This window comes from Anopheles moucheti, chromosome 2 (assembly GCF_943734755.1).
Source record: "Anopheles moucheti chromosome 2, idAnoMoucSN_F20_07, whole genome shotgun sequence".
Lineage (NCBI taxonomy): Eukaryota > Metazoa > Arthropoda > Insecta > Diptera > Culicidae > Anopheles > Anopheles moucheti.
The window spans coordinates 11,730,060-11,754,784 of NC_069140.1; the positions used below are offsets into that span (position 1 = coordinate 11,730,060).

The following is a 24,725-nucleotide window of genomic DNA, read 5'->3' on the forward strand; positions in this document are numbered from 1 at the left end:
GCGGAGGCGTTCTGGATTGACCTTACCACCAAAGGACGTTCGAAAGCTCAAAGGATTGATAGCGCAAACCGTACGCACTCTTGGCAACATGAGCACACGGGTACATGTCGATCAATCTCGGGGGGAACCATCTAAACAACCGAACGAAAATGGGAACGAAAAAAAAAGGTCAACCGGAACCGAACGGTAAACTCCCTCTCCATCCCAAGTTGGGCTTGTGGTTGTCAGAGAGCCAAAACCGTCGTTCATCAATCGTCGTTACGCAACGTGCCGTAGATTAACGACTACTACCTTCCCCCTCCTAAGGTGAGGGAGGTGTGGAAGAATGTTTGGTTTAGTATCCACCCAGTGGGACACCCAATTCAATCTATTCCCGATAGGTTTATAGTGTGGATAAGTGGAAAAACCCAAACGAAAAAAAAAGCCACACGCACAGGGACAGGGGATGAAATCCCATTTTGGGTGGAGTGCGCGGCTACCCACAAGCTATGAGATTTGATGTGGCTTTTACTTTACGCTGTTGCGCAACAAGAAAAATGATCAGCGGAAGAAGCGGAAGCAGCTTCCTATTACATTCCAAGAGACATTTTTTTTGTTATTTCCTTCAGTCGGTTTTTTTCTCGTCTCGGAGTTGGAGTTGGAGCTAGTGCGCTAGGTTCGCTTAAACCTACCGCTGATAAGTATCTGTCAATAAAAAGGCACTGCTGCCATCCGTCGCCATCCTTCTTCCTCACCATTGTGCAGCAGCAGAATGCCTTAAATAGTTCACCTTCACCTTCAGTGACGCCCGGGCGGAACCGGATGGTAGCAGAACACCATCCGAGCCGGAACAGTTTTGCCCAGCCGCACTCGTTACCCGAGAGGGAGGCAAGGGAGAGAGAGAGACACTAGAACGCCATCCCAAAACGCTGATCGTTTGTAATTTCCCATCGAGACCGGGTAACGATGAGTACCCGAAGCTTTATAACAACCCTTTTCGGACGACGATCCGGAAGACGGTAATAAACTCTGCGCATCGAGTACTGCGCCTGTGGGTGTGTGTGTGTGTGTGTGATTCTGCCATGAACTGTCCACTGCTGTCGCCATACCACAATGGGGGAGATGGTATTAAAAAGCTCGTTTAGCTATATCGCTGCGTTTTATCTGGCAGCACGAGAAGAAGTCGCACCTTCTCCGGGCGAAATAAAAGGTATCGGTCGTCGTCCGGGACAGGGAGGGAGGGAAGGAACCGTTTTGAAGTAAAGTGACTGATATAAAACTGAGTTAGTGTCAACTTATGCTGGAATGCTGGACCGGTGGACCGTGCCCTTTTCCCCATACCCAATTGCCCCCATCTTACGATCTAATAATGAGCGAACCGTTTCTCTTTATAAAACAGTCGTTTATGACATTTACAACTGCCTAGAGCTTTTAACGCATAAACTTTGGTACGCTGTATTCCCCATTTCACAATCGCCGCTTTGGCTTTTCTTTTTATTTCTTTCCAGGATCCGTAATCGAACGTTACCAGAATGGCCTCGGGCCATTTCTTTTGGGCCATATTTTACTTCGCTTGCCTGTGCAGTGCATCACTGTAAGTACATAATGAGAATGTGACGAAATTTAAGCAACAATACACACACACACAGAAACACTATGCCTTACTTGATATAAAGCGCCTAAAGTTATGCAATTTGCCAGACAAAATGCTCAATTGTAAAACCGTTTCGTATTAATAGTTGAAATTAGTTTTTCCAACATACAATAATACGTTAGAAGAATATAAAAAAACTAGTTATTATATATTATTTTCCTAAACTCATAGAAAATACTAGTAAATTGTGTAGAGAACATCTGAGAGAAACTTCAAATCAATCTGGATACGGATTTGCTTAAAGTCCGATTTGGCAAACTATTATAATCTTTTTCAGATATATCTGAATCCTCAAATTTCTAGTAAATTAAATCTGTTTTTCGATATTTTCAAAACATGCTTAGCGATCAACTCCCTTAAACCTTCAATTGCAAGAAACGAATAACACTCACATGATCATAATGATTTTATACTAAGTAATTCTATAATGAAAAAATATAGTTAAATTAAATTAAACTGCAAGCAAATCACAACCCCTTCAACTCCTCGGTTCTTTCCTCCCCTATTTCCAGTGCCAACAATGCCAAAGTTAACTTTCGCGAGAAGGAAAAGAAGATTCTAGATCAAATTCTGGGCGCCGGCAAGTACGACGCACGTATCCGACCGTCGGGCATCAACGGAACCGGTAAGGCCAGCCATTGTGTCCAGTTTTGTTTCGCTTACTCGGTTTCGGCCTGTTCTATTCTACTTTCTGCCCTTCAGTTTAGCTTTTGATTTACGTCTGCCCCGATGGTTTTTGCGACCATTCGATGCCGTTTTTTCATTTCATTTCATTTTCTTAGTTTTGTTACTTAGTGTGGATTGAAAAATTCGCTCAGTTCTGTTGGCTAATTTGTACAAAAGAGTAATCGTAATTCGCTTCGGTGTAGACAATCTGAGTTTTATAGTTCGATTATTTCTTTATTTTAACACCACCGCGCATATAAGCGCGCGGTAGTGGTGTTTGGAAGATTATGTGTATTTGCAGTATCTGCCATATCAGCTGATTTTAAGTTCCCTATTAACATCGCTCGGCCTAGACGAGTTGATGTGTTCAGTTCTAACTATCTTTCACCATACTACTACGTATCATTACTACACAATCGTTCGTTTCTTTACAACTCAAATGGAACATGTGAATGAATATCGAATGTCCTTCCTTGGGATAACAATCAGGTCCCAATCAGGGGTTTTTGTTCCATAATTTAAAAATGACACCCAAAACTGGTTCGCCATAGCAAGAAAAAAAAATCGCGAAAATAAATCAAATGTGAAAGCGAAAGTTGCCGACGAGAACTTTCGTGCTCCGCTGGTGGAAGTATTTTATTTAACACCAACAAGTGACTCTCTTTTGATAGCACACCGCACAGCAAACAAACAAAAAATGTCCTACCAAACAAACAGAAAAAAACCAGTGGCAACTCTCGAAGGATTTTCGAACTTTTGACGGAGGTTGAACGATTCTGGGCGCTGTGGCAACGATTTTCTTTCGCTCCTTCGCCCTACTTTTCCAAGAATTCTTTCCCAAAACTTCCCCGAAAAAGGGATAGGGGGGTTAGACGTTCTCTAATCCCGGTGCTGCAGTAGAGTGACAGCTTTTGTTTTGCTCCCTTTTTTGCTGCCTGCGTTCTGATTTAAAACACACCCAACTCGAACCAATCAGTTGGAAATCTGTCCCCACCCACCTTAAAGAGAAGGGGGGGGGGGGGGGGGGGGGGGGGAAGGGGCAAGAAAACCGAACCACTTGACAATAATCACTGCAGGCAACAAGAAGAGAAAAAAAAACAATCTCTGCAAAACAAATCACCCACAAGTTTTAGTGTTCATTTTCCCAGGGAAAAGTTTCTTGTCCCTTTTGTTTAAGTAACCGTTTTTGAGGGGGAGGGGAATTGACCCACACCCCACGGGGGGTGGGGGGGCTCGTATTGGTAGTGCCGTGCATTTTAATCGCATGTAAATGAGATGCCAAAAACATAACCCCACTCTTATGGAAAGGAAGAAAATGGCAGTCGCAAAACACAAGCTCCAGCTGTGCAGGGATGGAGAGCAAATTTTAGCAAACTGACAGCGTACTCGTGGAAGGGGTAAACGCAGCGGGTAGTACACACGGGGTCGGTAGCGATATGCGGACAAATTGCTCCAACCTTCCAACCTGATGGCAGAACACTAACACAGTGGACACCTAACCATTGGTCAACCACCAACAGAAAAAAAACCCACTGAGGTGATCAGGATGGCCACTCCTGAGATGAGAGGATGAGAAGATGTCCGTCTAAAACAACACATTTACAAAACACTGTTTTCTTTTGCCATTTGCCTTCTTAACCCTGTTTTTGGGAAAGAAGTAACACAGCGAAGTCCACGAAAACAAAAAGCGGGGAACAAAACAACACGAAATGACATTACTTCTTAAAAAGCGTCCAACACAACTTTTACTTCCACGACCCAACGGAACACGGACGTTGTGGACACTCGGATATACACTCGGATACATTTTTTTTCCTCCCCCGGTTCCTACCCGTGGGGGCCAAAAAAAATCACATAAAAACTCTCCCCGCTCAAAACGCAAACGCCGTGCGTCCTTCAATCATACAAATTGCCAAATTAGGCAAAAAACTTCACGACACCACCCAGCCCCTGATCTCCCAGAGAAGGTGAGGGGTATGTGTGTGTGTTTCGGAGTTTCGCTCCCATTACCTTCTTGGATGGCTTACGAAAAGAAGCTTCCACCCTGCAAAATGGCTTCCGGCCCTTTCCGGGTGGTTGTGCGCGGCGCAGCCAGCAAGTGACATTTTGTACCTTCCTGCCGTGTTTTAGGCTGCAGTTTTGGATAGTGATCGGGGGGGTTGTAGCGGACATGTAAAATCAGCTATTTGAATTTCGCTCAACCAAATCGACTGCTGATGAGCACTGTGATGGGGCTGTGAGTGGCTGCTACCACCCTGTGGCTCAATGTTGCTTCAAGCTTGAAATGGAAAACTTTTTCCCGAATCCATCAACCACACAACACAACGTGGACGTGGACGAGACTTTGTGTTGGTGTGCTACTTGCTGGGAAGACCCTTTCCATCAGAACCGCTGCAACCATGTTTGAGGTTAGGGATGGCTGGCGGACACAAATTGAGCCACAACCGTAATTTACCTAAGCTCATCGTGCAAGTTTCAGTTTGGGATGATGTTCCCGTACACGGGCTTATACGTAAACGGGACGAGAAAGTGTGTGTGTTCGTCTGCCAGCGTCGTGATCCATCCTCAACCTCCCAAAACGAAAAAAAAACGAACCACGCTACTACTGTCCATTTTCGGAACACAACAACCAGTTAGTTGCTTTCGGTGCTTTCGGGCAACTCCTCAACGGTTCTGTGGTTGATTTGTTTTCTCCCTTTTGGTTGCCCTCCCCCACTCCCCTCTTCTTAACAGTCTTTATGCCTTTTAACAAAAGAAAAAACCTTCTTTTTTCTGTCCGTAATCTTGGACACGCCAAACAAAATAAGAAGCGAAGAGCAGGCAACAAACAAAATGGAGGCATTAGCGCGCACTCCCTGAAGATATTTCAACTTTTGCCTGTCTTAAATTGATACCCAGTCTGGGTTGTTCGGGAGAAGGGGGGGGGCAACTCAGAACACAAATAAGGGATGGAAACTGGAAACAACTTACAACCTCCCCCTTCACTGCCCCGAGAGTTGCCCGCAAAAGAGTTTGGCCCGCTGCTGTGCGAAAGTAAAAGTTTGTTCGACCTATTAGCGAGTTAAGCAAATTGTCTGCTCCAGCCCATTGTTTGCCATTGGTCATTTTTCTGAAAGATTGCCCCTGTAGAACGGAGACTGTACTGGCACCTACTGTACTGGCACAGACGATAGCGCAACCGTGTGCAGCCAAGTGAACGAAACAACGAAAACTTGCACTACGGGGTATTGATGAAGGTCAAAGCGGTGGACCCTTTAGTTCGGTGGTTCCCGACTCCGCCTGACTTATGTGGCGAACTGAAGCCACACATACACACACACACACACACCTTTCACCACAGTAGCTGTTGTTTACTTTTTGTTGGGGTGTTTACCTTTCTTTTCACGATTGTCCCAACCCCTAACAGTGAGTGGGGGGAAGGAAAAAATGCGCTCCTTTACACCAAAAAAAAAAATAATAAAACTACCCCCCTCAAAGCAAAGTTCGTGCGCTATTGGAATTTTTTTTCTCATCCAACTTAGTGCCGTTCTGCCGTTCCCCCTAAAAGCGCGCCAAAACGCGTGCCCCCCACATGCAGCGCGAACGGTAGGGATGTTCTTTATACAACCACCTTTATTCAGCCACCGTAATCGACCTAGATGGCTTGGGCATTAATCTTTAAACGGTTTCGTCAACACACACACACGGTGTACACCGGTGTGGCAGTAGCAGGTCGTGGTTTTGTCCTGCAACGCCATAAACGATGATATTATTGCACTCTCAGACAAACATTTGACTTAAATCGCTCCCATCAAGGAACCGGGAATACAAATCGCCGGCAATATGTGGGCCACCACTTATGTGGGGGTGTGTGGTCGTAAAACTTTCTCTCGGTATGCATGTCTGCACGCAAAAAACCCACCTCTCTCGCCAAACGGAACGCGAACGGGAGGATGTTTGCCCAATTGGATAGTTTTTAGTACGGGCGTCGTAAAATAAGCGACGAGCTGGATGTGGTCCGGCGGTACCACGGAGCTGTGTATAGTGTATAGTTTAATGCCGAGACGAACATAAAATGTTCCACGGTGAACGCTGTGGTGGGTTACGTGCCTGGGACAGGGACCTGGAATGATGGCCACCTTCACCGTGTTGGTCCCAGATGGATGTGTCCGAAAGGAAGGAGAGACAGAAAAAAGAATCACCAAGAAAACGGTGTTTAAAGATGAAACACATGTAGCTTGTGCACTGTACATATGGGCAAGAGTTTTAGGATCTCGGATAGGGTGGCTAATCTGCCCGGTTTGCGTAAGCCCTGGTATATTGCGCACGGTGGTGCAGAGACCGGTGACGTTCGTCTAGTGATGTACATTAGAGGCAAAAAAGCGCTTTCTGCTTCCGTTGTAAATAAGCTTCCGATCGTTTTTGGAATGTCTGTACTTCCGCCACTGTACATTAGTTTTGGTTTCACTCACGCAATTAAAGCAGCAACAACAACCAAAAACAAAAAAAAACCGTCGCACCAGCAACCAACTCTCACCACAAAACGACAGACCCGAGTACACACGTGTCTGGTGTAAATAGTAACCACAAATAAACCCATACCCCCACACACGCCACCGGTGACGAAAGCTGTACAGTTTTCATTAGAATATTCCCCAAACTGTACATCAATCGATACGTATTAGCTGCAGTAAGTAGCTGTCAAACATAACCTCACATAAAAGCCGCAAAGACGTCAGACGTTTCACTCATACGGTTGGCTGTGACAGTTACCCTTACGATAAGACGTTTAAAACGCTTTACACGCACAGTACACACATTAGCTTGGCTCTGTTTAAAGTCACACACCTTCAGAGGAGCACGCTAAAGGTAAAGTTATTTTGGCACAGTATGGTTCTGTTTTGTGCCTACAATCTGCAGGAATTGATTTTCGTTATATTGCGCTTAATGGTACTGAACACCATTAACAATTGTGGGCGGAAACAAAAAGCAGATAAATCGTCCCCATCTGGTACGGTTGGTATCGTGAAGGAAGATATAAAATGCTCCTCCTGGAAGATAATTCCACAAGTTTCACTCACTTTCCGCAGTGGGTACGACGAGAACCAACTTTTGCACACCATTTTTCAGCACCCTTACTTTATGCGTTACGACAAGCATAACCAACAAAAAAACAATAACAAATACAAATAAAATCACAATATTTTGACCATTTTTCTTTTTCAATTCTCTCTCTTTTCCTGAATGGCGCTCGTGTGAACGCAAAAAAAAACCACCCACACACACCCGAACACACAACAACACGGCCAAAAAATGCCAAAACCATTATATATCGTGCTCGTGTCACTACTGTCGAACCTTGTCGCTTTCTTCGTTGTAAAACAAACAAAAAATCGAACCGAACCGAACGGAATCGGTCACGATCCACAAACCGGCGTCAACTGCAAACTTCCTCCTTCCTATCAAAACGCACATACACAACAACAAATGAACCTCCATAAAAAAAACACTCTTACCATTGTTTCACGATAACAAAAAAATACAAAACACAAAAATACAAAATTCCACACGTTCTTCAAATCTCACCCCGAACAAAACAAACAAACAAACAAAAAAAAACACCCACCCCAACAACCCCAACAACGCCCAGATGGTCCGGCGATCGTTCGTATCAATCTGTTCGTTCGAAGCATTATGACCATCAGTGACATTAAGATGGTAAGTTTCCGTTTTGTCTTCTGCCACACCAAACCAATGCCTTCAATGATATATACCCCCCAAAAAAAAAAAACAAAATACAACAAACAATCAATCCCTCCGTTCGAACTTTCGCATCTCCTCCATTGCGCCTGTTTAGAGCAAAAACCACACGTAAAACCGAATCACATCCTTTAACGGAATGAATGAGTTAGCGTCAGCGATCCAACAAGATCGTACCACATCATGCGTTCTTAATAGTTCCGCCATTTCGCTTTTACAAAAAAAAAACAACCCATCACAACCCCCTTTAACGCAACAACACGTTACTGTTACTTTGTTTTTGTTGTTAGAGTAGTTGCCAGCATTCCTTGGCCCCACATTAGCCCCCGGGGGGGTTTGGGTGGATATCGCTCGCGTACTTTTCCCTTTTTGTTCTACTCGGGTCGCATTTGTTTTTATGTCCTTTTGCTCCTTCTTGCTCTTCACGAGCGTTCTGTTTTCTAGAACTTCGTTCGTTGCATTCCCGTTGCGTCCTTTTTAAAACTCGCTTGCGCGTAGTAGACTAATACGTTTTGGGTTTGTTTTGTGATCTTGCTGTTTTGTAAATAGCGTTACAAAAACTAGTGCTCACTGCTGTGTGCGTGTGTGTCTTTGGCTCAAGATCATCGCGGATCCGGGGAGTTGTGATAGATACAAATTTAATTGAGCTAAAGAACTCCAAATTGGAACATTCATTAAATCCCACGACGCTTTTCCAACGCTGCCTAAAATCACATCCCACAGTAATCGGAGATCGCCAGCTAGTCACCACACATACACAGCCTCCCAAGAACAGTGAAATGAAGTCCAGTGGAGAAATGCCATTATGTTATGGCGTTCGCTTGCGTAGTAGCGTTTCTTTCTGTTTTTTCATTATGCTCGATAACTTCTTTTGCGATCTTGCGATCCACCCCAGTTTTGTAGTAACACACAGCAAATGCGTGACACGAATGGGTTTAGCCGTTGCATTTTTTGAATTTTTTAAAAGTTAACCTCTCCATACGTACTGTGAGCAACGCAGTACGCATCCCCATCATATCTTCAAACGTTCTTCAATGCCACCACGGCAATTTTCCGCAACCCGATCTCGAAATGGTATTCACGTGAAGTAGAAAAGCTTCAAAGAAAAGAATTTTTAAATTTGGTAAAACTTCTAAAACTTAAACAAAATCCATTACACCATTACGGATCGGCAACCGGGTTTCGAAATCGTTAGTGGCATCCCACGGTTTTACAGTATTTCTCGAACATTCACATTCATCTAATAGCTTGATTGCGCGTGCATTTATCTCGCCTTGAATGATGGCTTTTCCCGCAAGTTTTTCGTTTCGCAACTCTAGCGTTAGTTTGTTTTGCTTCCATGGTTGTGGCGTTTTCATTTACTACTACTTACAGTTATCAGCTAACCTTTTAAGTCTATTTTTTTTTAACATTTCCTGTCTTGCTGCTTGCGTTTCCCCGGTCATGTTTTGTATTGCCTCCGCAAGCAATATTTTTTTGACTAGCGTTAGATAAATCTTCCGATCATAGTATGCATTGAACCACTTTAGCGCGGGCAGGGTTCATCAACTTCATGTACCACCTTAGCGGGCAGGGTTCATCAACCTCATTCGCATCACAATTAAACGTTAACACAGCTTGGTAGCTCACAGGATTTAAGAAAAAAAAGGAAAACTTGATACTAATCCGGCCATCCATCCATCCAACCATCCGCACCAGGTGGGATGAGAGTAAATAACGTCAAAATAAATATCGACATTGTGAGCAATCAAAAACCATTTCACAAGCTCGACCACCCAATGACGGTGGTTGACTGCTTCCTTTTTGTTTCATTTTCATTGACGCCATACAGCCATACCACACGCCGTACGAATCTGCCCATTTCATAAATATGTTTTGTCTGCACCACGCCATGGTCAAAAAGTGTAAACATGCAAAATGTTCCCCCCCGCTTTGCGAAAGCAGCTTCAGCGAGAGAGAAAGAGAGAGAGAGAGTAGCAAAAAACGAAAATCAAGAAACACAAGTAATAAAATCCGCAATACGGAAAATCTCACCCTCGCCGTTTCACACCATCACCGGCAGCACCGTTGGGGCTTTTGCTGCATCGATTAAAGAGCCCGACCAGTGTTATTAAAAGCACACACCTTCACCCTCGGCTTATGACACCAGCGGCGCCAGGCTTCATCATCTTTAGCCCGAATCCCGACCCACCCCAATTCCCCAGAGGGGTGGGAAGGACCGGAGTGCGGTGTGCAGGGGGGAGTCAAACACTCAGTCGGATTAGCTCACCGTACACTTCCTCTTTTTTTTCGCTCTCTGCTGCTGCTCTTCGCTGCCGTTTGTTGTGGAGCTTCTAGTGCTTCTGCAGGTGTTTGCCGCTATCCACCGCAGACCAAACGGTATTTCCAACCTTTCCAACAATTCCCCCCGGGGACCTCCGGGGATCTCCGGGAGTGTTCCGACCGGGTGCGCTCAACTACAAAACCACAGAATTGCAATCTCCTGTTGAAAACGGCGAACGGGCGACCCCTCCGGGCGTTCATTTATTCATTTCATTTCAGCTCGATGCCTCAAATTGCTGCGGCCGGCACAAATTGGGGACCACTGCTACGACTGCAGTCGAATCCTATAAATAAATAAGATCTCCTCTCTCTCTCTCTCGCACACACCCTCATCGCCCCCATCAAGTGTTCCCATCCATCCCCCATTCGGGACCAAACGCTCACGATGCGCTTCCTTTAATCCAGAACGCAAGCTCGCCGGTGTGTGCCCAGGACAGTGGGACGCTTTTTCTTTTCCCTGGTTTCCCTGGGGTTTTTTTTTTCATCCCAACCCCGGTTGGCATTATTATGTTCCTCGCTCATTGCCACCCGCTCGATGGGGTGTTGTGGGGGCTGCACCACCGAAAAGAAAAGTGCTTGCATATTAAACATCCATCCACCCCCGTCTGAAGTCTCACCTCTCCCCCCGTACAGCCCCCGATAAAAGGACCGATCTCCCAAATTGGGTGCTTCATTTCGGTTGCTTGATTGTGGGAGGGACGGTTTCCGATGCTGTCTTCCACCTTTCCCTTTTTCAACCACAGTTTGCGCCCGTGAAAAAAACCTCTGACAGCTTTTGGGCAGTATGGTGGAACCGCAAAATAATGCTCCCACTTATTACGATCATCATCGCCGTCAGCAGCAGCAGCAGCAGACACCATGACCGTTTCCCCGCACGCCCGTGACGTACGTAAAATGAGGATGAGTTTTAATGAAACATTTGCCTTCCGCTCTGATGACAGGCGAGTTGTCATATGCCAGCACACATGGGCACACATTTGCATATGTGGCCACCGATGATGGTTGACCGTGACAGTGGGTTCCTTCCACGGAAAAACGGAAACGGCAGCCGTTTACGCAAGGCTCGCTCCCAAAGCTGAAGCCATAAATTTAATTTTGTTTCCCTTGTCACACTCGTGTATCGCACCGGGGTCTAGCTTTAATCTTATAGCACACCATAAATACTTCTTGCAATAGAGAGATACCAATATTTAAACGCTTTGGACAGTTGGATCTCTTATTACACAGTTCTTTTTAAATTAATTTCGACTTGTTTAAAGAAATTAAAAATATAAATAAATTCTATTCTGAGAAATTACACATTCAAGAAACATGTTATTTGAAGCTAATAAAATCAAAGACGCCTAAAAGTATGCAATATCTAGGTCTTGCATCTCTTTTAATACCCTGCCAAGGTGTGTTAGGAGACATTCTTACCAATCGTTGAATAATTGCTAACTTCCAATAAAAATATACTTTGACATTTATTCCAATTCAATTATATTAGTCTATTTTAAAGTAATAGAGCGTATGGAATCGGCGCCGGTCTTCACACGATAGGACCGGTTCATAATACCTTCCGGATCAATCCTCGTTACGCAGGACTGACTATCCGGTTCCGAGTAAATAAAGCCACAGAAAGCCAGAAATAGCAGGCGTGTAGACCTCTTGAGTTTGATGTGCCAATAAGGAAGAAGAACTTAAAGTAATACGCGATTGATTTTAGTATCTACTAGAATGAGTCATCCATTCATCGTATGGACTAATAAAATAAGGACGTCTGGACGTCCATGATATTTACTAACCACCAATTAAGTCATAGGGCATCTATAAGAGCAGGCTATAGATAGACACAAGTTATTGAGCCAGCAAGTCTAAGAAACGATGTTTAATTATATACAAAAGAAAAATGGTTTAGAATTTTTGGAAAACTTTCATGATGGCGTGTCAAGGTTTTTTGATTTGAGGATCGAAATTCGCAAGCACGGTCCTCCTGAAAAGCTTATGCACCATAAAAACCTAAACCGGTGAACTACAACCCATGACCATTCACCATTAACGAAGGGGCATTGAAGGATTCGGAATATTCCCTATTCAATGTGATCGCTGATGCATGATGCTGGTTGATGCTGCTGTACCACTGCTTTCACCACCACTGAGCTTTATAAAATATGCAACCCAACAACACACCGGTTGTGTTGTGTTGGCACGTACAAAAAACAAAAGTTGCTCTCTGAACCGGCACATGCTTTGCTTTTACTTTACGGAAACAACGGCAACAAACAAAAAAAAATCCAACAACGAGCGAAAGATTCAACACTTGAATTCTGAACTTTATCGTAAAAACGAGCAACCGATTTGTGCTTTACTGGTACATTTTGCTTTCCACACCTGTTTCCAGTCCAAACACGGAAACACGATGTTTTAAAAGTTAGCCAGAAACAAATGTTATCCTATTGCTGCTGCTGCTGCTGCTGCTGCACGAAACGCAGGCAAAGTCAGCAAAGCTTTCCCCATTGGGTACGCAAGGAGAACTAGAGCAAGGATGTAGTACCATAGCCAACCACTAAGCCGTCACACTAACAGCAAGGTTTACGCCACACAACATAATACCACCCGATGCTGCTGCTGACGACGACTTGGGCAAAGTGCAAATCCTGAGAACAAATAAACAAATCACGCAAACACATGTTGTACCGTGCGCTTTGCCACCTGGATTGCAAACCTCCAACGCCAAATCCTCCTCCCATCCCATCGTCTCTCGGACATTTACTCCGACCACTTATTCTCTTTTTCTTAATATTGCGGGGGGCGGGAAGAAAATGTTTACGGGTCGCGCATTTTTGCACTCGCCCCCGACCAACTGGGGGGCTTACGGGGGTTGGCCCATTTTCATTAAAAATACTAGCCATTCCTGGCCTGTATTCTGCAGGAATCATGAATCGTAAACCGTGCAACAGCTTGTGACCCGGTCCCTTTCGTTCCCTTTCGTCAGCTTGTCACGAAACAGCGCCAGCACGGTTTAAATGGGTACCGTTTTTTTTTTTGCTGTTGTTGCTCTCGTTTCTCATTTCCTCCGTTTCATAATTTGCCCATTTCAAAGCGATGAAAAAGTTTACCAACTGGATTACCGCCGATGCACGCGCACGCTACCTTATATTTCGTGCGCCGTTGTTCCGACCGGTGGTACAAGAACGAAAAAAAAAGCGAGGGGCACCAGCAACAGAGCAGCAGTACTAGCACCTTGTCCTAGCAGCAATGGTAAACGGAAAAGCCAATTAGACGCTTACACCTGCCTACATCGCGGACTGGCTGCGGCAGCTACGGAAGCCAGGAAGCAAAAAAAAACCGACAAACGAAAAAGAGAGAGAGAAGAAGATAATATAAAAACACTTGACCATGGTGGTGGTGTTCAGTCATACTTATCACATTTTACCTTTACCGTTTTTTTGTGTTGCCACAAGTCAACCCGAACCCGAAGTTTTGGGGTGTAGAATTTATAGTACACCTTGCTTTCTACCATGTTTCTCACTCATCTTGCTCACCACTCACCACTCACCACTCACGCTACTAACATCGCTTACGCTAACGTTTTTGAGACACGCCATTTTGTCCATGCCGGAACGCTCTTTCGCTCACACAGTTCCTGCCTGCCACGTGTGGTGCTCTTTGTGCAGTTTGGTCTTTTACAACGTTTTTCTTAGACTAACCATTTACATTTCAATTCTAATGTGTGTGTGTGTGTTTCCGTTCATTTTTCTCGTTTACCGTTTATGTTTTATGTGTGCGCGTTTTTGTAATTGAACTTTAAACCCCCGGTTAGTAACCGGCTTCCCGGTTTTTTTCCCGGCTTGGGAGGCAATCATGTGCAAGAATCAACCATACAGCCATAATGAGCACCACTAGCCGTTTACGTGAGAGACGGAGTGTAAAAATGTGCGCGCAATTGCGCTGCAGCAAACGGAAGTTGGCAGTTCTTCATGTTAACCATCGTGACGGATTGCTTCATAACGAACTAGTTTGAAATAACCACCGATGCGGCAGGCGGCAGTGTGACTGCTCTGCTATTTCTGTCAACAAAATACTTGCCCCGCTCAGTGCAACTTTGCTTCTCTCCTGATGGAGTATCTTAATGGAGTTTTTTCCACCCGGATGTGTTGATTGATTCTTGCTAGTTCTCATTTCTTGACCGTGTTAGCTTTTTTTCTTTTGCTTCGCAGCTTCTGCTACTGCTACTGTAGGATGGTTTCTCATTTTTTGATTAGTTTTATATCACTTACATTTCTTGATACGGTTTTCTTTACTTAGGGGCTTTGTGATTGGGTATGCATTTTTAACTAAGATTGCTCTTTAAACATTCGCTACTAGGGGAAGTTTAATTTTTCCATTGCTCTCTTTAGCATTTCGAAAGTAGCATTCTGTTTTAGAAACTTTTTTATCTATCAAAAGTAGCGTTAATTATCTTAGACTCATTTACTCTGTTAATGCACATGAAGCGCTACACACCCGACAGGCTTTTCTGCTCTGGCAAGGCTACATCCACGCTTTCATTCCTCAGTACAACTGCCTGTACTTTCATCACAGTTTCATAACACAATTTAAACTGTAAATGCGCAATTCAAGTTGTGCTCAAACTCACACGGAAACAAGGCGCATAATGTAACTACTAAATTTCATCCTAACATCCACAACGACTTGAGATCGTCACTTCATCGCGAACAGAAAACAAAACACCCCCACCGCATCATCGCATTCTAGCATTAAAGCGCATATAAGCAACAACACCCAACGCTAGCAAAACGGTGATTAAATTAGCTTCACCTTTTTTGTTTTTTGTTCGCCGCGAGCTGCCCATGCTCTCGTATCCCCTAGGCGCTAATGCGCAAAGCTGATAATACGCTTCCATGGTTGGTTTGCTGCTGGTTTCATCGCTTATTCATTACACGTTCTTTTCCATTCGTTCCCATGGTTCGGTGATTCTGCATGCATGTGCTGCCCAGTTCTAGTTCCCTTTTCGCCTGGGTTAAGAAGTTTCCGCCGTTTTGTTCACTTCTGTACCACTTCGTTTTACTGGTTCTTCGCTGCATCCGTGGTTCTTAACTTTTGTGCTCAGTTGTGTGTTCTGTTTCCTGCTGTATTATCCGCTACCTTCACTTTGGCCGCGCGAGCGCCTTGCCATCCGGTTTCGATCGACCGTGGGGCGCGAATGAAAGCTAAAAGTATTATTTCATTGTTGTTATTTACAAACTGCTAGTAGCGAATGGTAATGATGGTCATGAGCCCGTAATCGATCGATGCTTAGCTTTAGCCGGGTGCAAAAGTGACAGTGCAAGAAAACTTTCAACGCCGAAGCACACTGGACGATCAGCCCTGGCAGGGGGAACGGAAGCGGGGGTTTCAGAAGGAACGAAATGAGCGCATCATTCCTTTTCCCGCCAGCTGCTACCAAACATGCGCCCAAATGTCTCTTAATTGCCCGTTCTTTTCCCGCATTTCGATCGTAATGGTAAAAGACGTACGATCCAAAACGGGGGCGCATCCCGTAAACCGCTAATGGAATAATGGGAGACGGCGGTTCGGGTGAGATGAGGACCGGACGCGGGTGAGTCCGGTGCAAAAACTTTCACAAATGCTCGCGGTGGATCCTTTTTTGCGACTGCCTTCGACCCACCCGATCCGCAAAAGAAAAACCCGTCCGTCCGTCCGTCCGTCCGTCGACGACGGCAAACGAACCAAACGAGCTTTTGCATTTTGTCGTCAGCTGCCGAAAATGGATTCGGTACCACTGTTGTTTGCTAGTGTTTTGAGAGTGGGTTTTTTGCAACAAAAAAACCGGTGGAAAGCTCTCCATTAACAACTCCCAAAATAGGAGCACGAGAAGGAATGGAAAATGGGGATGTTTTGATCCCCGGAGATTCATGAGTGAAACCATACTCTCAGGCAAAAGCAATTCAGCGTCTGCAAAACGAACCTGAGGGTCCATCCCCACTGGGGGAGGGGGGGGGGGGGGGGGGATGGTGGAAGGATGTATCGTAGAACATTGTGTCGTCGTCATCGTTGATATTGGTTGAAGGCAAGAAATTTTCACTTTTTGGCCGTAGCACCATCGAACAGCCCCCCAGCCATATGGTACCCGTAGTTCTGGGGCTATCTCGGGGCTATCCACGAAACCCGGGAAAACACCCCCGAAAGGATGAGGTGCAAATGGTAGCGTGGAAAAAGGCATGTTTCGTCGGGCCAAATCCGTCCGGTAATGCACCGGCACGTACTTGAAATTCTTCGAAACGTGATGGTGCATGTGGTCCCCATTTAGAAGACCGGTCCCCTCCCGGTTCTGTTTCGCCGGTATTGGACGGGGGGGGCGGGGTATGATTTGCCCCAGGAGGCAAACTGGTAAAAGCTGGTGAAAAACACAACCCGCTTTTCTAGTTGGCAAAACTATTTGCCCTACTTGCCGGTAGGACGGAAGCGAGACAGAACATCAGAACCGTTTCTCCCTTCCTTTTTTGGTTCCGATCCGGTACGTGTGCTAGGTTTGCATCTCAATCTGAGACTGACATGTTGATCAATATTAACGAAAAGTGTACTTTTTCTCGACAGTTTGGTGAAACGATTGGCAACTAACATTTTGGCACTGTGGTAAGAAAATTGCTCCCTTTAGGAAAAAAGTCCACCCTTCGGCTCGGTACCGGACACAAGTACACTAAAATGTACAAACACGCCTCCACTGAAGGGTCCCACACTCGGGTGGAAGAAAATAATGAAAGAACAACGCACATCACTGTGTATATGCGATCGCTCGGAACCATATCAATTACATCGTTGAAATTGCTACATTTCTTCTGGCTCTTGCTTGACCAACGGCCGCTCGAGTGCGCTAGGAGAGGATAAATTCTAGCATCCTCCGGCAATTCTATACCTTGCACCACCCTGCCCCGACTGGCGGCACCGGGCGCAGTATCGTGTCCAATTTCCCAACATTGCCAAATTATTTCCGAGGACGTTTGCCTGGCCGGACAATATGGCAAAATAATCCCACCACCGAACCGAGTATCCCCTCGGGGCCTGTCGGCAGAAGGACAAGGACGATAAAAATAACACAATAATCGACTCGAACCTTGTTCGAGCACGCGTTTGCTGGGAAGTAATTGCTTGGAGCTTGGAGCTTCAAGCTCTTGTGCTCGAACAGCACACACACACACACACTTGAGAGGACCGATGCCTTCCGGTGTCTCATTGAATTCCGGCCACTGTAGCGTCTTCAACCACCGCACCCAGAGTATTGAGCGCACAGATCGTCAATTATTTGTTTGATGAAAGGAACATGTCGCGCTTAAAGCAACAGCCCAGTGTCGATGAGGTCGATAACAAGCCATAAAGAGTGAGAGAATCCCTGCTTGTACGATGGGCAAGATGAATGCTACCAAAATTTATGTTTAAAGTTTGTCTTTATAGGGCGAATATTTTTACGATCCACCTATGCCGTCGTTTGGCCCTGTTACACTACACTTCACTTCCCATCCATCCAGTTCCATTTTGAAATAGGTTTATTATTCTCCAAAGAGAGCAGAAAAAAAAGACGGAAGTCCAATTAAAACATCCCTTTTCGACGTAATAAATGCTCCAACTACCACACCGAACGGGTCTACGGAACCCAACCGAAAACGACCTGCATGAGCCGTAAGGTTCGAGCATGAAATTTCCCTCGAGCACGCTGAAACCCTCGGCACGGTACTATCAGGTTGCCACTGCCAGTAACAACAGCAAGCAACAACAAGTACCAAAAAAGCTGTACTGTACGCCAAAGGCCGGAGTTGAAAATTCAACGCGTTTTCAAGCCAAATTAGGAACGCCCCTTAACGTCGTTCTCGTTCGGTTGCTGCAGTCTGCCCGGTCGGTCGAATGCGCAGGGCGGCAGCGCATTCATGGGAGCTTGAAAGTTTAAAAGCATTCTCAATAAACGCTAATGGAACTGGTACCCACGGGACAAAAGGGTATGCAAATAGTGGGGATTGCATCTCGAGAGTGCTTCGGGTGGATCGCGTACGGATTAGCTCACGTTCGCCACAAACCGTGTGATACCGGGTGGAATGGTGAAATGCTGGTCCACATCTCGAAATTAGTTAACGCACTACAAGTTGATTGCACTGTCACTTACCGGAGAGCATGACTAGAAGATTCCTGCCCAGGCAGTTCACCTAAAAGAGGATCAAAAACCAAACCGTTATTGAACGCGTTACCTTTTCGTGTTAGTTGTGCGAATGAGTTGTGAGCTATCTTACCCTTTACTTTACCAGGCCAAATACTGATGCCGGTACATATTGTTCCGAGCGTACAGGTTCCCTCTTTCGCGAGCTTGCAACGTTTGGCCAGTGTTACTAGCACATTGCTTTGTAGCTAAACCTGTTTAAAGATCTCGTTCACTGATTATAATGATATGTGCACCAATTTGCCAAATATTTCCTGCTTTGATGCATACTAAACACGTTTTCTCTTGTTACCGCACACATACACACATCTGCTTCGATTGAACGCTTTCACAGTAATGTTTACGGACCTGCGAATTGCTACGTGAACGTTGCGCCCTGTTGGCATCGTTGTTTTCATCGTACTGAGGGTATTCGCTGTTTTCTGATCGGTTTACTTCACCAAACGAATCTTAAACCATTGCTAAATTGCCATCCCGTACATCTTCCGGGACTTAAACACTACACTCACACACATACACACACTCAACACCGACTGGTTTGCACAAAATATGAACACTTCACTGTAAATCATCACACACACACACACAAACACATTCACCGCCTTGTACATACACCCATCTTTGTTCCTACCAGGTGGAAAATGCTCTTAAGTCACACAATTTCCATCAAATTTTGGATAATTTTCCAGCATCCCGCGTACTATCCGGCTTCGTTTGTTTGCGTCACCCAATTGACGAGCTGTCAACGAGCTGTCATCGAGACCGCAATTTGACAGTTGGCTACTACGATACGTGCAGGATTTTGATGCAAACATCTGCTCCACTATTTCTATCCGTTTTTTTTATTAAATTCTCAATGTGTTTCCTCGTACTTTTTCTTAAATTTTATCACAAACTGGGTCTTTTCATTTTTCATTTAATGTTTTTGGGTTTTTTTGATTTTTGGAAGCGCACAGCGTCTACGGCAAACACAGCTTTCTAGGGCTGTTTGGCTTTTGCGAAGCGCATTCAATGATGATTTATGTACAACCAATAATCTTTACAACAACTGCAGCAACAGCCGTGACTTTTGTTTCTTTACCACTCTAATCTACAAACATCTAAACTTTCTACCACCAACTCAACTGCCAACATCTCTTCTCTCTTTTCATTATGGGCATCTGTCGTCATCTGTTTGTGTGCAACTTTGTGTGTTTTACGCATTTTGTCGTATCTATAAAAACCGAACAAACAAATATGTACAATACAAACTATCTATCGATTGTGGCATACAAAAACCCACTTCATTGTGTGATGATCGTGCAAAACAAACAAATGAAAACCAAACAAAAAATCTAATACACCATCACGGTTTCAACTGCGCCTAAAAACAAACGGTATCGTGCGTTCGATCGACGGTTTCGGGACGACCGGAAACGTCAAACACAAACGTCGACTGCAACCGACTGCAAAAATGACGAAAAACCGAAATCGTACGAACTGCAAACGAAAAAAAAATCTCTACTCGATACCGTATCACAACCAATGTAACTAAAAAATCACTTCAACTGTCGCTCAAAATGCAACTACTTTCGCATAAAATCGATTCGCTCGTGCACACCACACAGACGGTCCGGCCGTTGTTCGCGTCAACATTTTTGTAAGAAGTATATCAAAAATCGATGACGTGACTATGGTAAGTGTAGAAGTGCGACGGTATCAGCTCCTCTAAAACAAAATAATCCCCAACTACAAATCGAAACATCCCGTATCGCAACCATATAGAGCACAGTAACGATAAACAGAACCCTACAACAGTCGGAATGAAAGTTAAAACTAAAGTTTTTCGAAATATCACTCTCCTGCCCTAGTACAAAAAAATACACACATCTACATACAGACACATACTCCACATTGTCACGTGTACTTCCTTTCACTCCCCAATTTTGTGTTTTGTTTTTAAAAATCGCTCGTTTGAATGCAAGTATTTCTCTCTAACGGCGACTATCTATCAATTACCGTTTTTGAAGCAAACTGCAAAATCTTCATCACACATATGACACGATCACAACACTACTAAAAGCAGTCACCTTCTTGTCCTTGTCCGATCGTCACCATACATCACCGATACATCACACTGAAGGGGACAAAGGCTTTCTTCTCCAACGGGCCAAAGCTCCGTTCCGAGCGAACCACAACATGGCACGGACTATTCGAAGAATTCAATGTCTTTCGAATGCTCCGTATTAAGTTTTGCGTTTAACCTCGGTTTCGGTGTGGCCTCAACACTCCTCCCACTCGTTCGCTCTTGTGTGTGCGTTTTGTTTGCTATTGTTTGTGTGCCTTCACTTACACTCCTTCCGCGTGTTCCTTGCGTAAGCGTAGTGAATTAAGCAATAAACCGCCATTTTGTTGTGCTTTCGTTAGTACAAGTTAAGTAGGGCTTCTCTATTATTGATTTGTAAATTTTTCTTCTCATTTCTTACGTTTTATCCCTGGCGTTAAGCTCTGTTCCTCAGATGAAATTGTTTATCTTTCACCTCTTAGTTCCAATCAGAGTTTTGTTGGTTGTTTTTGTTCTTTGGATTATCTTATGAATTTGATTTTGAGTTTTGGCACATGGTTTTCATTCCGATTCTGCGCGTCTTTCCGTTTGTTTTACTCATGTTGCAATGATGGTTTGCAAACTAGTTTTGCTTTACAATCTTTCACTTCTTTCGCATTTGTTTGTTTAACTAACAGTCAGTTACCAGTTGTTGTGTGAGTTTTCTTTTACATTCATTCTTTTACTGTCTACTTCTTGTTTTGGGGTTATATTAGTTGTTTACTTTTCACGGTACACTTCGTTCAGTTATTTCCAGAATCTGTAATGACTCTGATGTTCGATTGTGACATATTTGAATACTTTTTTAGTGTAACCTCTGATTATTTTGATTTATTAGTAGACATTTAAGCGATACGCAAAATTTGCCAGTGAGAGGGTTTTCTGTTCTTATGGTATAGTTTTTTTTCACTATCTGCACGATCAGTTGGAATCAAAATATGCGAACTGCAATGTGTGTCTATAAAATCGAATTACATTTTCTTCTGAAATCTCTTTCCCTATTTTTGGTCCCAATGAATCGAACACGATTTGTTTCTCTCGTTACAAGAGCAAACGCAAATGATCTCTTCTTCTAGATCTCTGTCGTTCACTTACATATCCATGTTTGATCACCGTAGTTGTAAACACACCTTGACCTTGAAAAGAAACCAAATAAAAAACTAACAAAAAAGTCAACGATTAGCTCTAACTGGATTTAAACAAGCTGATACTGTCACAGAAACTTTTACCCTTTTTGTACAATAAAATACAGTAAATCACAATACTATTTTACCTTCCATCACTAAGCATTTTCTCTGCGCTGTACCGTACTCTTTCGTGTAGTCTTTGTATTCAGTCAGTCAGATGTTTTTGTCTCAAAAGTAATGCATTTGTTTCTTTTCTTTCACTTGTCCACCTTTTTGAGATTTTGCATACGTTTTGTTGCTTTTGCATTTTTGAATGTCTTTTTTCACATTTCTTTTGTCCAGGTTTATTCACTATCCAGCTTTCTTATATTTTGCTTTTGGCTTTTGTTGTTTTGTGTTCTTTTGATTTTAAACTAACAGGATAATTGAATTTTGATTTCATTTCCACTCGTTTTGTTTACTTTTAATCGGTTAAATGGATATTGTAACATTATGAAACTAAATGTTTTTCACACTTTTTGCCGAGTTCTTCTCGGTTCTGCTCTGCATAACCACGTGCTACGTGACGCACCAATCAATGCAACATTCAGTGAACTAATCGTTGGCTTTCTTGCAGGATTCGATATCATTTGCCCGACAATGTGCGTGCGGTTCACATATTTTTTCCATGCTTGCACCATGCAAAAAAGGCACAATTTGCTGATTCTACTACCGTTCCTGACCATCCCATCCTTTAATAGCCCCTTATTGTAGCATAAATACCATCCAAGGTTTACGGCTGATATTAGTTTTTTAATCTATCGTAAGCTTACATCAAACAGCTTTTGTTTGCAAAACCCTCACCATGTTTTAAATTGTTACTTCAAGATTGCACCGGCGAGTTAACAGCGTAGTTTCCCACCTCTTGAATAATTTTCCTGTAAAATCGCCTCCTTTAACAATCTCATCCCACGTGAATTGGTCTGTACCGATTTTTGCCACTGCTTTATTTATATCCGATAACTTCCTTTTATTCACCATGTTTAAAGTTGATTTTTACTCAAAAAAGTGTGAAATTGTTGTTTGTTCGGCAATTGATATTTATACTTCATATACTCCCGATATCTTCCCTCGTTTTCGTTTGACACTGGTGTGTTTTATTTTCGGTGTTAACGAAAACATAATTTAAAAAACCATAAAAAGATTAAAAGATTATTCAAAACTCCGATCTACCCTTACCAACTTGATGTAAAGTTTATCCGAATGTTTCGTTTGTTTCCTTTCAATCTAATTGCCTCGATTGTGAATGTGTTTTTGTCGTAAATGGTTCTTGCTTTTTATCAATGATCTTTCTAAGCGTATAAGCGTGCGTAACTATATTTGATATATCTTGTTTTTTTTCCTTTACACTTGCTAACCATGCAATAATACATTACCTGGTAGAATGTTTTGGAACAAATATAAAATATGATCACCCTAAATCATATATCAGTTAAACCAACAAACAATTATCGGCTCACCAAACACAGCAGACGAAATAGACGAAGGGTACGGTCACGCACACCGACCTTATTACACAGTTCCTTTAATCGGTGTAGATACGAAGCCATCTGTCACCCTGTCGTTGTCAATAAATGTTAGTGTAACAGTAGCTATAAGCGTCCAATCTGTCTCCTAGTGCCTTTTCTCTCACGACACGAGTGCAACTGTCACTGGATGTATCCATCTCAATGTGATGTCCTTTTGATCCTCGGGGGTAAACGACACACGTGGCATGTAAAGTTTTGGGTTCCATTTTCCGCACAGTTCAACCTAGTTGCGATCTGTGCGTTGCTGTTCATTGTATCTAATCTGCCTCTCTCTCTTTTTCAGTGTTACTGTTATAGCACGTAGGTGTCTCTTTGTTGTGTGGTATTCTAGGTAGTAGAGTAAGTGTAGATTATTTTGCTAGTATTTTTTAACCATCTCCGATAATACTGATGAAGAAACTACCATAACCCTATGTAAATATCCGTATGGAACCGTGAGCTCTATCGGCAGAAAAGAATCTTCCGCCAAGAATCTGCCACGGCGCCGCCAAGACTTCTACCGAACAACACACGACCACTGGAGCGACCGTACGCTCCAACTGTTTTGTTTACATCATAGTAGTTCGATTAATGTAAAAAACACGCACCAAACCGCCTACAAAAACCGTGCATAATCAGCTTCTGAATTGCTTAATAGTATGGAAAAAATATCATTTACAAGCAATGGTAACTGTTATATGCCATTCGACTATCTCAACCAAACCATGCAATAGTTCACTGAATGTCACTGTACGTTTATGCATATAGTTGATTATACTTGCTTTGTTATTACGTTTCTTTTTTACTGATTACTTATTGTTTTATGCCGTTACTTTAACATTATTGTTTTTCGCTATCTCTTCTGCCAGCTCTCTTGCGCATCCAAACATTTAGATATACTAAATTTTCTTCTTCTATTTCTCTGTTTAATTCTTTTTCTTTTATTTTAACCTTTTTTGCATTTTGCATTTTTGTATCACTCTCTCGCTCTCTTTCTCTCTCTTTTTTATCTTATACTTCAAACTACGTGCGTTGTAGTTATATTGCGAAATCTCTATCAGTCATGCGCTTTCTCTCTCTGTCTCTCTCTCTCTCTCTCTCGCTGTAAAAAGAATTGACTCTAGTTGGTCCTATTTCGTTAGCCAACCAGATTGGTTCTGAAATAAAATTGTGTATCAAATTTATCAACACTACTTCCTTCAACTGTTTCTTCTTATTAGTCCGCGTGTAGAAAATTGCAATTCTTTAAGTGGCGTTTACTACATAACGTAAACCATTATTGACCATGTATATGAATAAATGCATTGTTCTCTCTTCACATAGTTTCACCTTGGCAAAGGTTGGTCCCCCATTCGGCGATTATAGAGTGCAATTCGTAGCCAACCGTTGCGGGTTGGCGATGGAACACGGTCTCACGTAA

At 43.5% G+C, this 24,725-nt stretch overlaps 1 protein-coding gene across 12 annotated transcripts in view; it reads left to right on the top strand.

Moving 5' to 3' along the window:
• Nucleotides 1–1,511: 1,511 nt before the first annotated feature.
• LOC128296821 (glutamate-gated chloride channel) overlaps nt 1,512–24,725 on the top strand; it is a 52,234-nt gene continuing 29,020 nt past the window's right edge. For 6 of the 12 annotated variants that reach the window (XM_053032316.1, XM_053032315.1, XM_053032310.1 and 3 more), the window contains exons 1-3: nt 1,512–1,573; nt 2,146–2,258; nt 20,156–20,223. In XM_053032316.1, coding sequence (XP_052888276.1) covers nt 1,512–1,573; nt 2,146–2,258; nt 20,156–20,223 — 243 coding nt within the window. Of the gene's footprint in view, nt 1,574–2,145; nt 2,259–7,928; nt 7,997–20,155; nt 20,224–24,725 lie in introns of all 12 variants that reach the window. The other 6 variants (XM_053032313.1, XM_053032311.1, XM_053032320.1 and 3 more) reach the window with 2 other exon arrangements.